Consider the following 15,020-nt stretch of genomic DNA (forward strand, 5'->3'; position numbering starts at 1 on the left):
GGAAGGGAAAAATGACAATGCACAAAAGAAGAAGAGAACTATCTACCCTCGGAGACATTTCCGGTACTCTGACTATGCATGATCGCAAACAGGCACGTTGATGGATATTCAACTACACATTTAACAAATTCCTTTCAGGACAGAAAGGTGTAAGCACATAAAGGGAGAACGACGCAATTTCCTAGACTTCTTTCGAGTAACATGCCCACGCAAATCTCTTTCTCAGATTGGAGAAATGGCCAAAGGACATGGGAAACCAAGCAACCTTTGACAATCAGTGACTACATAGCCTCTTCGTCCAAGATACGTAGCTGCTCGGAACTCTGAGGGATGGGTAATGAAGCCCCAGAGAGCAGCGTTCGGCATGTCAAGGTATAGGTAGTGCAACCTTGCCCCCAAAAACTCTCCACACTCGAGGAGGATCATCTCAGCTTCGAAGTCAAACAGTGCGTCTCACCACGTACTAGCAAACACGTCCCGTTTTCAAAAGGACAGTTGAAATGCCTTGATCATAAAATTCGTGATTCTATATGCCCCAACACTAGTACATGGTATATCCGTCCAGAGAAAACCCCCCTCGACGCCGAAGAATGTGGAAGAGGCTTGCCGTGCTAGCGCCAGGAGACCAACCCGGTTCCGTGACGAAATGCGAACGAATGCCCAAAAAAAGTTTATCAAACGCCAGAGAATATGCCACAGTCATTTGCAAAGTAAAGCAAAAAAGGGGTGAAATCCCACCCCGATCACATGTCATGAGAAGACCGCCGTGCTCCATCAAAAATGCACACTCCGCTTCTTAGCGACCTTGCGCTTCCTCTCCTCCTCCTCGGACCGGTCCCGATGGAAAAAGTTGCTGACGCTAGCAGCCGGGTTCGCGTAAGGTCCCTGAAGCAGTCCTGACATGAGGTTCGGAAGCTTCCCGCGACCGGCCTGCTGCGACTGTGACTGTTGTTGTTGTTGCTGCTGCGGCTGAGACGACGCACCACTCATCGTCGGCGGCGGCGGCTGCGCAAACCGCACCTGCGGACGATACGCGCTCGTCCCCGGGGGCCCGTTGTACGGTCCCGCGCTGTTGGGCCGTGGTGGCTGCGCCGGTGCCACGTGCCATGAGCCCGGCGTGGTTCCGGGCGGCGGCTGGTGACGCGGTGGTAAGTTCGGGCTCGACTGACTGGGCGGGACGCCGTAAAGTCTGCGAAGTCGCTCAGTCTCGGCCTCGATCTCGGCTTCTTTGCGTCGGCGGTCGGCTTCCTCCTTATCGAGCATCTTCTTGATGCGCTTTGCCTCCTCGGCGTCCCGTCGCTCGCGTTCACGCGCTTGCCGCTCTTCCTGTGCTACCATGGCCTGCAGGCGCTTTGTCTCGTTGTCAATCTCCCACTGTTGGCGGGCATTGGGCCTGGGAGGGCCGTTGTTCATGACTTGTGCGGGGGGCGAGGCAGGCTTGTTGCCAATGGCGCCGGACATGGCGGCCGCGGGTGGTGCCGGAGCCATGGATACCGGAGGTGGCTTTGAGTTCTTGCGGCGACCGGTCGTGGGCGGCGCCGTCGCCGTCAGGTTGAAGACGTTTTGCCTGGGGTTCAGGTACAGGTCGCGAAGGATCTCTGCGCCGAGCAGCAAGACAATGTCCAGTCCCTTGCGATCCTCCACGTCCACGCGCTGCAGGTTGGGCTCATAAATCGTTACGGCGCTCTCGTGCTTTGTGTCCTTGAACATGGCGACTGTGATGTCGGGTTCCTTGCTCTTCTTGCCGGCGACGCTCTTGCCGACCATGTAGCACGTCATATCCTTGCTCAATCTGCCATCTCGCTTCCAGCGGAAGACGACCTTGGGAACGGTGTCGCTGATGGGCGGATCATCGGAGGACCGGTCGAGCAGGCTCGCACTCGGCGCGCGGAAGCTTTGCTCGGGCATCTCAAACTCCCAGCTGTCGGACTTGCCCCAACTCCCGGACTTCATCTTGATGACGACCTGTGAATCCGGGTTGTAGAGCTGTAGCGTGACTTGGTCGGGCAAGATGGGTTGTGGCGGGGCCGGGGTACCATTTTGGACGCGGACCTCAGCGGCAGAGAGTGTTGGCTGTGTCCATTCTGGCTCGACGAGGACCTCGGCATAGATGATCTGCTGGGAGGCGATGTCGGTGAGGGCAGCGGCGTACTTGTTGCGGGCGGCGGGGTTGGCGGGGTCGGCACGCTTGAGGACATAATTCGGCACGGGGTCGGAGCCTTGGTGAGTGAAGTAGAGGATTGTGTTCTGAGGGTTATCGGAGGAGGGGCGGAAGTGGAAGGTGGGTAGGTTTTCGTCGAGCATGTTGGGCGGCGGTCGACGGCTGTATCAGCGATCGACGGGCTCGCTCGAAGAAAAAAGTAGTCGGTACAGTAAGTAGGTTTGTTGAAGGTCTTGGTGTTGAGGTAGAGAAGTGACGTTTCCTGCGTCGGTGGTAGGTGTTTCGGAGGGGGGGGGGAGGGGACACAGCGTTGATAAAAAGGGTCAGGCTGGCAAGGCAAGTCTGCTGGGCCTCAAGGGTGTGCGAGGCCAAGTGGGCTGAGTCTCAAATCCGTCCGTCACCCGTCCGCCTTGGCTTTTTATTTTATTTCGCGTGTTCTGGGATCCAAAGGCAAGGGATAGGTCACTACTACCCAGTCATACACTATAAGCAGACGTTCGAATCTATCCGCGGGATCTAAGGTATGCAGTAAGGAGCCCCACTACATGGAGAAGCCAAAGTTCCAAAAGGATTTCGTCAAAGAAGAGAGATGAAATGACAATAGAAGCTTACGATAGCTTGATCAGACGAGGCACAGAAAAGTCAAAATGATTAAAAGCCAAGTATGTACAAACAGGGCACCCGTTATGGGAAAAGGTTGAAGCCTGGGTTAGCAAAAGTGGCCGGTTCGTGTCGTGAAGAGAGCGTGGGGTGGGCAGCGAACGAGGAATTCAGGGAGAAAGACGGTAAATGGAAGCCTGGCACATGCACCGGTGCTCCTCTCCTAGACTTTCCCTCCACGTAGAAGTTAGCTGAGTGTACGTAGTACGGAGGTACTTCGTACCTATCGAAAGGGCAGTCACTGCAGACTGCAGGGTGGCAGGTGCAGGTCACAGCAGCGGGAAGTACGTCAATCCAACCAGCTGCCCCGCCAGCCCCTCGGGGTGGACGCAAGCCACGGGCTCAGTCCCCACATTCATCCCGCTCCGCCACACCACATCATTCTTCCAGTCTTAAACGCTCGAGGACATCGACCAGAAAGGTACAAAGTCAGCCCGCTGATTCGTCAGCTCCACGCCGGGACAGGTACGTAGCGATGCGGCTGTGCAGACCAGCTGCGCGTGGAGTTCGAAAGAGGCTTCAAGCGCGCGGGCCCCGTAACGGTTTCTTTGCCATCCATTGGAAACCGTGCCGTTTCCCTTCCGAAACGCGCGGCCAATGGTGGGAACCTGTCAAAGAAAGGTTCTCTCTTTGGGAATTATTATTTTGGCAATTTTGCAGTGCAAACTACATGGAGTGATTCGCCTGTTCGCTGATTTGATCGACGACTGGCTCTATTTTTCTCTCCATTCTCCTCACAGGCTAAAGGCAACGCCGGGCCTCGCTTACTCTCTAGATTCGGGCTGCGCTTCAATGTGCTTCGTTAGCTTTGCTTCCTGCTCGACCGCCAGTTCAAGGGTGTAAGTCTCGTGAAGTGTGCCTTGGCGTCCCACAGACTGGCAACTTTTGTTTACTGGGCTCCTTGTTCAACAAATGTGGATAGGATCCTTCTCAGGTTTGTAGCGATTTTTTGACGAGAAAGACAAAGGCGAGATTCGAGGGGTACTTGTGAGTTCAAGGAAGTGTGAAGGAGGCCTACCTGCACGTTGGGAACACATCGCGCATGCCCAGGACGCAAGCCACACAAGATGGCGAAAAGGCTTCATCATCATCCCGTGCCGGCCACCTCTTGGCTTTTTCTTCCCCCGGAACTCACATCGTTCACTACAACCCTGCGAAAACTCCCCAGGCCAATAGAGAGATCTCTTCTTCTTGTTAATGTGAGGGTACTATATGCAGGGATACTCATTTGGTATAATCCCCTTCCAGTGCAGCTCAGGCTAGTGAACGCGTTTACTTGGCTCAAGAGGCAAATAGGATCGCTCTCCTCTACAACTCGTCAATGTGCAACATTGGGGGGTGCCTGACGATCCTAGAGTCCGGCGAATAAGAATCTTCGCACGTCGCCAAATCCTCTCCTTCAGAAAAGAAGGGGAAAAAAGAAAACCAGCCACTGATTGCCTTTCACCTTTCAGTGGTGCTCCTCATGTATTCAAAGTCAAGACAGGTTGACAGGTCAACGATGTTGTCAAGTTCGTGTGCATTGTTTTACTTTTGGATTACATCCTACCTCCCACTACTCACTACAACAACATACACACCATCACCAACCGACATGTCTTGGCGCCGCAGCCTCGACATCCCCTTACCACCACCCACATCTCTCCATCAAAACTTATCTGTACAATCGGGAGGGAAAGGGAAAAGAAAGGACACGCGCTGTGTGATGATGTCTAACTCCGCAGAGCCACCCAAGCGCCAGGCTTGAAGAAGAAGCATTTGCAGAAGTTGTATGGATACATATTGTTTGTGTGTGCGAAAGTATTGTTTGTACAAGCGATCGCCTCTCGGCTCCCGTCTCTTTCTCTCTCTTTCTTTGTGTCAAGTTTGTGTATGAGATATGACCTTTGATATTACAACCCGCTCCCAGCCTCCCACTATCTTTCCTCGCCCCCTCCTTCCACCTTGTTGACTCCTGTTAATCCGCGTCATGCTTGGGTATGAAAACAAAGAAAAGTGCCTTGTGTGTATGTGTCCGGGTCACGTCTGCTGGGCGAGCTACTGCGCGTTCGGCCCCATATCCGGCCGACGGGGTACCTCCCCGTCCGGCATCATCATAGTAAACTGGGGCTCAGGTGGCATGCCATTTTGGCCTGTTCCGGCCGGTAGACCCGGCACGGGCGGGATGTCTTCATCCGTCTCCGGCCTTGCTTGTGCTCTCTTGACGCGACCGGTCTGTTGGTTGACCCAGCTGTCGACCGTCCTAAATCTAGGTGGAAGGTCCTCGCTAGCCTCTGTGTACACTGTTTCGCGGTTCGTCTTGCTCATCCAGGAGAAGCGACCGACGCCGTTCTGACTGGCTCTCAGTGACTGTGACACTGGGGGAGGCGGCTGGAGCACCATGCCAGGCATCCCGGGTACGATGATGTCACCATCGCCGAAGCCAGAAGAAATGGACGAAAGCTCGCTGGCCCGGTTAACTTGCCGTTGAGCCGGGTTATAGGCATCGGAGGGTTGGCGGGCGAGCTCAGACTGGTTGAAGTACGCACCGGCACCCACGCCTGACCGTAATGTCAGATTAGGGTCTGTTGGGCTGCCGTACTGTCCAATAATGTGAGTAAGGGATCCGCTAGGCGCGTGGCTGATGTAGGTCCCGGTTTGGCTGTCATACGTCCCGACCTGGCTGGTATAGGCGCTCTGTTGATTGCTGAATGGGTTTTGTTGACTGTTGTATGTGCCTTGCCCACTGACATTATTCATCCTCATCGGGATTGTGCCTGTGGGACTTTGGTGGATAGGGCTGCCGCGGTTATCAGCTGGCGACATTGTGTAGTTGGCGGGATATGTGCCGCCAGGACCGTAGCTGGCGGGTTTGCCGTCGGGGCCATAGAATCCCGTGTCTAGGCGTAGTGTTCCCCGCGGTCCCTTCTCGTACTGAGGGGGTTCGCTTCGTCGTCCATCGAGGTTCTCCCATCCGCCAGATCCCTTGAAGAATGGAATCTTAGAGCCGATGCCGCCAGGTCTGTCGCCTTGGTATCCAGACTCCCGTTCTCTTCTCATCCGTCCTGCCCTCTTCATCGTCCTCCACACAATCCACACAAGGAACGATGCGAAGATGAATGATCCTGTTTATAGTGTCAGTTTTTTTTATCTAGATCTTGATCCATTCTTCTGGTGCATACCTATTGAGCCAACAGCAATGAGAGCATGCTCTGTCTCTGGGTTCATCCTTGGCGGTCTGCCATCGTCCTTGCTGGATCCACCACTGGCCAAGCCTGGCAATGCTGAAATGGTCTCTGCTGGAAGAACTGCCGAGGCAAGAGTGGCTGTGATGGTAGGTGTTGAGTGCTTCTCTCCATCGATACCTTTCCTCGGGGCTGATGGATCAACTGATGGCAAAGGCGGCAGGGCAAGAGGCCCACTGGGCACGATGACTGCAGGCGGTGCTGTAGGAGTGGGAGTAATTACTGGGGGAGGCGGTGGTGACGGAGAGAACTTGGGCTTCTTGGGCTGTTCCAAATCAGTTACATTCAAACATGCTTCTTTGATCATATCAACTTACCGACTCCGGGGGCTTCATGGTCGAGATGAGGGTAACAGTTCGAGGAGGAGCCGTGACAGTCATGGTGGCTGGCGGCGCCGGTTCGGGTTCAGGCGGTGGTGGTGGTGGTGGGTCAGGCTCAGCCGGAGCGAGAACTGGGGGTGGTGCGGGCTCTTCGGGTGGTGGCGGCGGCGGGCTGGGAGGACGCTCTGGTGCCTCAACGGGAATCTCGGGGTGGGCGATGAAAGTCTCTTGAGGTTGTGCGTAAGTCTCTTGGGGTTGCTCGATATAGACGGGAACCTGTACAGCCGGGGGTTTCGATGTGGCGGCGGGTGGCGTTCTCACGGGGGTCGGTTGCACAGCCGGTGCGGCAACGACCGCCGGAGGAGGGCGGATCGGTGCGGGCGCACGGAGCGTTGCCAAAGGCAGCTTTCCTGACGCCACATTGTTGGAAGGCTTCACAGCTTTTGGTGTGTCTGGGCTCGAAGGGGGTTGCTGTTGTTGTTGGGGAGGAGGGTTCTTGAGTTGGTTTTTCCTCGCCTTGTCGTCGCTGTCGCTGTCTGAGCGACGGTCTACTGCCGAATCCGCAAAGCTGCGTCCAGCATCGATGGCCCGTTTCCACACGCCTCCAGCGGCGTTTCTCACTTGGTTGGCGTACTCATCGTCAGACTCGGCGTCGCGGTCCCAAAGCAAAGGCGGTACGGCGATGTTGGCGGGAGGAGCTCGTCTCTTGGAGGGCTTCTGGGCCCGTGGCACTGCGTGAGGAGCCATTCCCTTTTCTCCTGTCATCCTATCCTGTCCTATCCTTTCCGGACCGATGATAGTCGCCAAGATTTCCTTCTCGTCAATCACTTCCGACCATGGCCCTTTGTTGTTGATATTTTAGGCGAGTTGCAATCGGTTGAATCGGGCTGTGAGAAATCGTTTTCGATAACGAAGAGCGGATGAGAAAGCAGAAGTATGCAAACAAGAAGAATAGACGTCAGTGCCAGCAAAGGGGTCTAGAGAAAGAATTGAAATGAAAAATAAGGCCGGCCTTGGTATGGAAGAATGGAAAAAAGTGGTGAACACCAAACAACAGGCGGAGATGTCAAGCACCAGAGGGAGAAGAGGGAGAAGGGAGGGAAGAAGAGAAGCAGCCGAGCGAGAGGCGACAGTATGTATCAGATTGGGTCGATCATCTATCCATCATTCGCGGGGAGACCCATGCTGCATGACAGATGCCCCCCCGAGATGCTTCAGGGATAGATCCAGACACCCCATGCGGGCACCAGCACTGACTAGGACTGGCGCAGGAACTGGCACGCGAAAGCCGATGGGTGCGGCGCACTAGTGGGTGGTCCGTGGATCGAGCTGTCGTCGAGCATGTCAGCGGCCAGTCGCGCGGGTTTGACTTTTTTGTCATGCCAGTACCAGAGAGGGAACGACTTCAGACTCTTTGTTGGGCTAGTAGAACGTCAGGCCGACAGAATTGGTCATGGCCGCAGGTACTATTGCGTATGTTTTTGCTGCGTAAGGTATGTTGCCAATGTCACTGCCACTGCTGATGCCAGTGTTTTCTTCGTCCCTTTCTCTGATATCCGAACGTGAAGCACAGGCGTTCTGCTTGGACTGACGTGCAGGGCCGAACACGATTGCGTCGCATCAGCAGCATCAGAGGCATCAGCAGCATCAGAGGCATCAGCAACAGAACCAGTCACCGCCGACTCCCGAGTACAGACCACTTGGACAAGTACCCGTACAGAGCAGAAAATTCGCGTCGAGAGTCTCTCCAAAGACAGGTGCGGCAACCGGCGAAGGCGAACGAGGTCGAGGAAGGTCCACCCCTCCCCTACTCCCAGCGTATGGTTTAGTCTCTTGTTCCCGTATCCATTGCCCTGGCGTCTGGTCAGTGGTCCGTACTTCGTACTCCATATTGTACACCAGACTCAGACTCAGACTCAAGACTCAGAGGCAGTATCCGTACGAGTATCCGTAGTGTAGACAACAGGGACCCTGGCCGGCACAGGCACGCAAGGCCATGGATGGTGGAAGTTGTCTGGAATGGTTGTTCGCCCATCGAGTCGATCCAGTGGGCAGAGAGAGCAGGCGAGATGCGCCGAAGCTTGTTAGGGTGTCAATCATTGCCGGAGCAGGCCATTGATGCTCTGGCGGTAGGGGAAGCTGGGTCGGGGGGTTGAAGCCTGAAGGAGAACACGGACGCTCCAGGGGACAGTAGGAGAGTCAAGAGACGAGACTTGAGATGGGGGCACCAGCTTCATCGGTACGTCTCGCCGTATCTGCTTCATCCTCAACAACGGTGGGGGGAATGGGAGGGTAAACTGGCCGTCGGCGAACGAGAGTCGAGAGAAGTTGGTCCAAGGTGTGGGCATCAAGGGGAGAGAAGAACAGGGATGACACACCCCTACAGTAATGTCTGCACTCTGCAGCATGACCGTGGTGAAGATCGTAGCCGGGGAGGGTACGAGGCGAGGGGGGGTCTAGTGTAAGGTACGGCTTCCAAGTTGGCACACTACAGTGGTACTGCTTCGTATGGATGTTGAGGACAGAGGTGCAGCTTCCTCTTGCTGCGTGTGTGAGGTGTTGTAGACGTGAGACAGCTGCAGAAAGGTCGACCAGTCCGCTGTCGAAGCTGCAGTTTCGAAGAGCCGAATTGGGACGGGTGGTCACGGTGCTGGAATGTTATGTCGTTACCAGGCCGCGGCGAGACATCTGCGGGGGATCTGTTAGCGCGAGACGTATCGTCCGGTCGGGACCCGGCATTTGAGGGGTCTATTGGGACCTTTTGGGGGGCCTTTGGGGGTACGAAGTACCCGTACAGTTACACAGCGCTGCTGAAGGTCTGCGAGTTCTGCGAATCTGCGACGACACTTGCAGGGGACCATGCGTCTCAGCGTGGGGAAGAGCGGGTTTCAGGACAAGGGAGGGCCCGGTGCGGACCGGGAAAGCCTTCAGGGAGTCTTTCTCCCGAGCCCCCCCCCCTTCTCTGCTTTCTTCCCTTCTTCCCCGTTTTTGATCCAAGCCTGGCCAAGACAGGCTCGACATTTCAGGCCTAGCCTCTCTCTCTCACTGGGTCACTCAATCAAGATGGTGGCTGGACTGGCTCGCGGGAGAGTGCCCGGCGCACTGATGTGTAACAGCCAACGGCGCTGAGGCGGATGGATCAAATTCATCATGATGGATGCCAGAACTTGCTTAGCCCACGCGCCCGGCCGACGAATGAAAGCCTCTAGAGCGGGAAATCCGAACCAAGCCCAACGGGCGACGGCTTTGATTCTTGAAGCCCGGATTCCTCGCACTGCGCTAGCTGGCTGGCTATACGCTGCTGTTTTGTCGTCCCTCCGAATCTAGAAGTACGACGATGCGAATTGTATCCACATTCCACACACCAACGTCCCAGGAAAGCCCACATACACTCGAGCTGACAACAGTGGCTCCGGGGGGGTTAAGGGTGAGGCCGGGCGGCCGGCGATGCAGAGAAGCAGTATAGGCGGACAGGACAAACACCACCTTGCTGTTGTCGTTCCATCATCATCAACAAAACCCCGTTCCTGGCGCAAAAAGGAGTTCAGGAGCTCCAACTGGAATGGCCGTCCTTTCCGAATTTGCCGCCTTGCCGAAAAGCAGGGTTCGACAGCTTGCATCATCGTCGAAAGTCTTGTTTGAAAAAAGACTTTACGTTATTCCCCTCGAACCCCTCTGTCTATGGCACCCTTCCCTTCAGAAAAGTGACGGAAGTCTACTGACCAAAGAACCCTGTGGAAGAAAGAAAGAAAGTGAACTCTGGGACTTGACCGTTGAACCGCGCGATGCCCCATCCGGAAGTGGCGTTCACCTCGCACAAGCTCTCGCCCAGGATCATCGATGAGGCTCTCTACCTGCTTCGTTGCCGGTGGTTCATGCTTTCCTCAGCTTGCATGGAAGAAAGGGCTGCCACAATACGGATATCGCACTACTGATATTGGCTTAGCCCCCCCCCCCCCCCCCCCTGTCGTTCCCTCACCTGCCAGATCTGGCTAACGGAAACGCATTTCTCTGGGCAAAACGCCCAGCGAATTAGTTTGGGCTTCTTTGCCAATGAAATCTGTAAGGGGGGAGTGAACGGAAAGCTATCGAACAAGCCAACTGTTTTCCAATAATCCAAGAGCCTCACCAAAACTCTCATATTGATAATAATTCCCCCCACTTCAATCAGTTACTTTCTACAATCCTTCCTCTCGTGAGGCTATCTCTCTCTCTCTCTGCGAGTCAATAGACTGCTGTGTAAGGTTACCACTCGCCTCGTATGTTCGCGCTGCCCCTGAACAAGAGTTACTAGCGTGCAACTCTGTTAGTGACTCGCCGCTCTTTTTCTGCCCCAATTCAATATTCTTAAGCCGGGCACTTTGCTATTGGTTCCGGAGCCATGCTATAGCCTCATCTCACGGCCGCACGGTCGAACCCTCGAAACCTGAACTTCCCTCCCCCTCGTCACACACACACACACACCTCTTCCGTCCTCACACCTTACCACCCATCGTTGCTGCGCCCTTTTTTGCCGTGACGAGCCGGTTCCCACCCTCTCCAGGACCCCTCGTCGCCCTGTGTTGCTGCTTGCCTCGAAGTTTTTTCATCTCAACCTTTCTCTGTGCCTCTCTCTCTCGTTACTTCGTTACCTTTGCCTTGCACCACTCACAATTCTGCAGCAACCTTCGCAAGACTTGTCACAGAATAACCCAACAGCGTAATTAAGCTCCCATCTTGGCCATCTTGGCATCTGGAAACCTGGCTACCGGGGGGCGACGATCTGAGCCAAAATTCATCCTCCTCCGTACGGAGTACTGCCTTCTGCTCTGCTAAGCCTGCTGATTGGATCTTGACGAACTCTTTCCCCTTGTCGGAGGGGATGGTAACGAGAAGCTTGATCGTACGGGTTTGCTTGGCCGTCATAGCCGCTGGTGTTTTGGAAGATGAAAGTTCCGCTCAACGCGAGCTTCTCGGCGTGCAAGAAAAGAGGGCTCCCCCTCGTCTGTAGACTCTAGCCTCCAGAGAGAGATTCTCGTGACTTACTACAAGAGGTAGATAGTACGATTTTCTGAGGTGCCTGAAACTCATCTTTCGCACGCCTGTGTGATTCCTCTAGGCGCTCTTACACCAGAAGCCTGCGCCTGTGCCTGCATACGAGAGAAGCCCAAGGCGGAGGCTTGGCAGATTGATATTGTATTATACATGGCGTACAACAACCGTGCTTTGCTTCACAAGTCAAAAGCTGCGGGAAACCTTCTTGTACCAAGACTTCCCTCCCAATAAATTGCAATTAATGTACTCGGACCTTTGCCCAGAGAAACCAGTAGAGGAATCAGAACACATTTGGTTCCTGGGCAATAAGAAAGAGACATGCCCATGAGTTGCCGGGATCAAATGTTTGCTTGACAAATCCTCCGCGGCTTGGCTGCCATGATGTCTCGCCTGCCAAGCTTCACGATCTTCTACCAAGAAACTGCGGGTGTGCTGCCCGCCTTACGATGTACGTGCATGGATGGGTGCACCCGAGGCTCTTGACTTGGCTTTTTTGTTCTTATCACCTCACCTGCAAGATTGGCGAAAAGGGTGGGAAGTCTGTTGCGAGGCGAGGCGACGCGACGGTTCTGGACCTTCTACGTACTGTCGTACTGTAACTCAACCTGCCGGTCGTTTCGACCCCGTCCGTTTGGGAGAATGGATGACGGGGCCCCATCAGCATTCAATCTGACGAGCTAGCTTCGCTCACCATCGACGGAACGAAGTGGGCTCTCGATGGTCGAGAGGTACTCAGTCGAGACCTCGACGGTGCGGGTTCTTGTGGTCCATCCTCGATGTGGACAATGGGCGCCCTCTTTTCCCATCTGCCGGCATAACGCAGCGGAGTTCAGCTCGCCGTCGCTACTGGGTCCATGTCATGCACTTAAGCGCCTGTCAGACGGGACAGCTGAAGCCTGAAGGGCGAGGGAGGCTTCGCGTCATGACCGCTGTCCGACGGACAACATCGTGATTGGGAAACTTGAACGATGGAGCCCGGGTTTGCGTAAGCTCGCGAGGCTAAACGGCACGCAAGCGACTACGCGGTGAGGGGGGAAATCGCATGATACTGCACCACTGCATCCAGCCTTGCCGCCCGTGTCATAATCCGACCACGGTTGTTGTCAACCCAGGCGGTTGCTAGTGCAATGGTGGTGGTGCTCCCGTCTGCGTCGGGTTTGAGAAAGAGATGCCTCTGATTTCTCCCAGTCTCTGGGAAGGTCTTGGCCCACATTCTCCTGTGTGAGCTTGTAAGTCAGACACGAACCCTGTTTCACGTTGGCCGTCCGCTTCAGTATCCACCACCACCACCACCAGTTGACCACCCGTCCCATCCCATCCCATCGGCGCCTCCTCTTTTTTCTCCCTTCACCTGCTGTTGGCGGGTTGGGTTTGCGGCGTTTCAGCTTCTCTCGGGCCCGGGCATCGAGAGTGAAATGTGCTGCTGGCCGAAAATGGGGGGTTTTGCAAGACCGACCCCGTTTCGTTTCCAGCGCGCGCAATCCAAAGTGCCGACACACTAGCTTCTACCCGCTCGATCCTAATTCCCTCCCCTTCCTCCCCCCAAGGCTGCGGTTCGTACAGAAGAGGGCTTGGCTCAAGGGTAGCAAGAAGGAAACTTTTCCTAATATGCACATGTTGCCGATGAGCCGCTTGGGGACCCTCCTCCTCGGTCATCATTTCGAGCATGTGCTGAGACTGTAATCCCATCTCTGGATGATAACTGCGGGGACGGGGGTTAACGCTAGCTGCGAGTGCACATTGCTCGAGTATCACAACGTGCTTGAAAGACGCACGAGTGCGTTGTAGGCCATGTACGGCCTGGAGGTGCCAGGTTGGATGTCAGAAGAGCAGATGAGCGACAGGATGAAGTGAAGTGAGTGGTGACAGGAGCCGAGGCGATGGTGACTGCAGGGCCGTGATTGGCCGAAGCGACAACGGCATCAACTTATTAGTACGGAGTAGCCACCACATGCTTCCATGATTGCGAAGAGAGAACCAATGACGGAAATTCCCGGCGACCTTCACGGGATGTAGAGAAAAGAAGGGAGGAAAATGTCGGAGGGCGAACGGCCGCACCGAGAGTGTTCGGGGCCCGATGCATTTAAGGAAAGAAACGATCCTCGTCGCGTGCCTTCCTGCAAGTCATCCAGGATTCCTAAGTCCGACGGTTTCGGCGATGGCCTCGGAGAGAAGGATAGTTGTGGAGACGCCGGGCCGCACGGGCACCTTGATGGTTCCGGGCGACGGTGGCCGTGGCCTCGAGACGAGGGGCCGGACTGGGGTAGAGGGAGAGGAACTGGCCGGGACGTTCGGCCGGATGGAGTGCAGATTCGGGGCTCGGGAAGTGGTCGGGTATGGGGAACAATTTCGGGCAGAACGACTCCATGCCACACATAGCAACGCTAAAAACCAGACCCATGAACTCCTCAAGTCCGAGATAAGGCGTGCTCTAGCTCGGGGGCCTTCGGAGAAACGGCATTTGGAGCTTGCGGGTACTAATGGTCATTTTTCGGGGGATGACATGGGCGTATGACAACCTTGGCTCCAGGTCCTAGGTATTCCGAGAGATAGAGGGAAGTTTCCGGAGCATGATGGCTAACAAGTCTTGTGCTTCTCGGGGGAAAGGAGAGTTGATGCAATTTACATTGGCATGTGCTAGACAGGCTTCACGAGCCTCATGAAAACAATTTGGAGGGATAGACGATCGATATGGCGCAGCGGAGGTGGCTGGTAAGGGTGGACGGGGAAGTGGAGTGGGGGGGGGGGGGGGGGGGGGTCAAGCCCAGTTGAAGTTGCGAGATATTAGTGAGGGATGTGTGTAAGATTAAGTCATGATTGGGCGCGATGCCCAACAGCGGGTAAAAAAGCCACGAAAAAAAGAGCGCGCGATGGAGACTTGCCCTGAGTCATCCTGGTCCGGGTTACTATCGCGACATCAGCCAGGCGCAGATGGTAAAGGTGCGACGGATCGAAAGTGCCCTGGTGCGGAAGGAGAATTCAATGACAAAACGCCGGGATTCGGCCGGGGCGTGGCCGGGGCTTCTTCTTTGGATCAAGGCCGCCGGCGGACAAGGCGCCGCGCAAAGAGGAAAAAAAAACAGAGAGACCAGCCAAGATGAGCAAACAAAAAATAAAGATACACAAGCAACGAGGGGAAAAGGGCAAGAGACACCCCGAGTCCCACTCAAGCCCACCTCGAAATGGGCCATATACACCCCCAAGTTGGAGGCTGACCAAACACTGATAGGGCAAAAACAAGCGCTCCATTGAGAGCAGACTGCGGCTGCGCGGACGATGATACGGAGTACGGAGTACCTAGAGAAGGACCCTCAGTGAATCCCCTGTATGCCCAGCACGCCTAATATCCCTAGTAATCAAGTGCAAGGGAAGTCTGAATGCGCCAGGTAAGCAGCTACTAAGGCACCTAAGGCAGTCCCGAGGCGGCCAAGACATCTTACCTTACCTTACTACGTAGGTACCTTAGGTAGAGGTCGGCAGCAACATGGCTCTCGCGACCGGTCACTGGATTGCCGCAAACAGCCCACCCAATCACACGTCCTCTTTCCCGTCCAAGCTTCCGTCTTGCTCGCTGGCGGCGCCGCGGGCGGAGCGCGCTATCTCTGACCTCACGTTGTCACC

General features: G+C 55.3%; 3 protein-coding genes across 3 annotated transcripts; 1 reads left to right on the forward strand and 2 right to left on the reverse strand.

Moving 5' to 3' along the window:
* Nucleotides 1-774: 774 nt before the first annotated feature.
* On the reverse strand, nt 775-2,304 carry BDP55DRAFT_545423 (uncharacterized protein; the record flags this gene model as incomplete). The annotated part of the gene is made up of 1 exon (XM_060568571.1): nt 775-2,304. One exon carries the CDS (start codon nt 2,302-2,304, stop codon nt 775-777), a length of 1,530 nt encoding a protein of 509 aa, XP_060433670.1.
* A 2,554-nt stretch (nt 2,305-4,858) lies between these two features.
* On the reverse strand, nt 4,859-6,352 carry BDP55DRAFT_544798 (uncharacterized protein; the record flags this gene model as incomplete). The annotated part of the gene is made up of 2 exons (XM_060568517.1): nt 4,859-5,925; nt 5,983-6,352. The coding sequence occupies 2 exons, from the start codon at nt 6,350-6,352 to the stop codon at nt 4,859-4,861; spliced, it is 1,437 nt and encodes a 478-aa protein (XP_060433671.1).
* Nucleotides 6,353-9,734: 3,382 nt separating this feature from the next.
* BDP55DRAFT_385261 (uncharacterized protein) lies at nt 9,735-10,292 on the forward strand. Its single transcript, XM_060567189.1, has one exon. It carries the CDS (start codon nt 9,928-9,930, stop codon nt 10,207-10,209), a length of 282 nt encoding a protein of 93 aa, XP_060433672.1. The 5' UTR covers nt 9,735-9,927; the 3' UTR covers nt 10,210-10,292.
* Nucleotides 10,293-15,020: the final 4,728 nt, after the last annotated feature.

The sequence above is a fragment of the Colletotrichum godetiae genome (assembly GCF_030913485.1).
Source record: "Colletotrichum godetiae strain CBS 193.32 chromosome Unknown BDP55scaffold_7, whole genome shotgun sequence".
In the NCBI taxonomy this organism is placed as follows: domain Eukaryota; kingdom Fungi; phylum Ascomycota; class Sordariomycetes; order Glomerellales; family Glomerellaceae; genus Colletotrichum; species Colletotrichum godetiae.

Coding starts and splice junctions, on each gene's coding strand:
- BDP55DRAFT_385261 (XM_060567189.1), top strand. CDS start 9,928: ATGGCCGTCCTTTCCGAATTTGCCGCCTTGCCGAAAAGCAGGGTTCGA.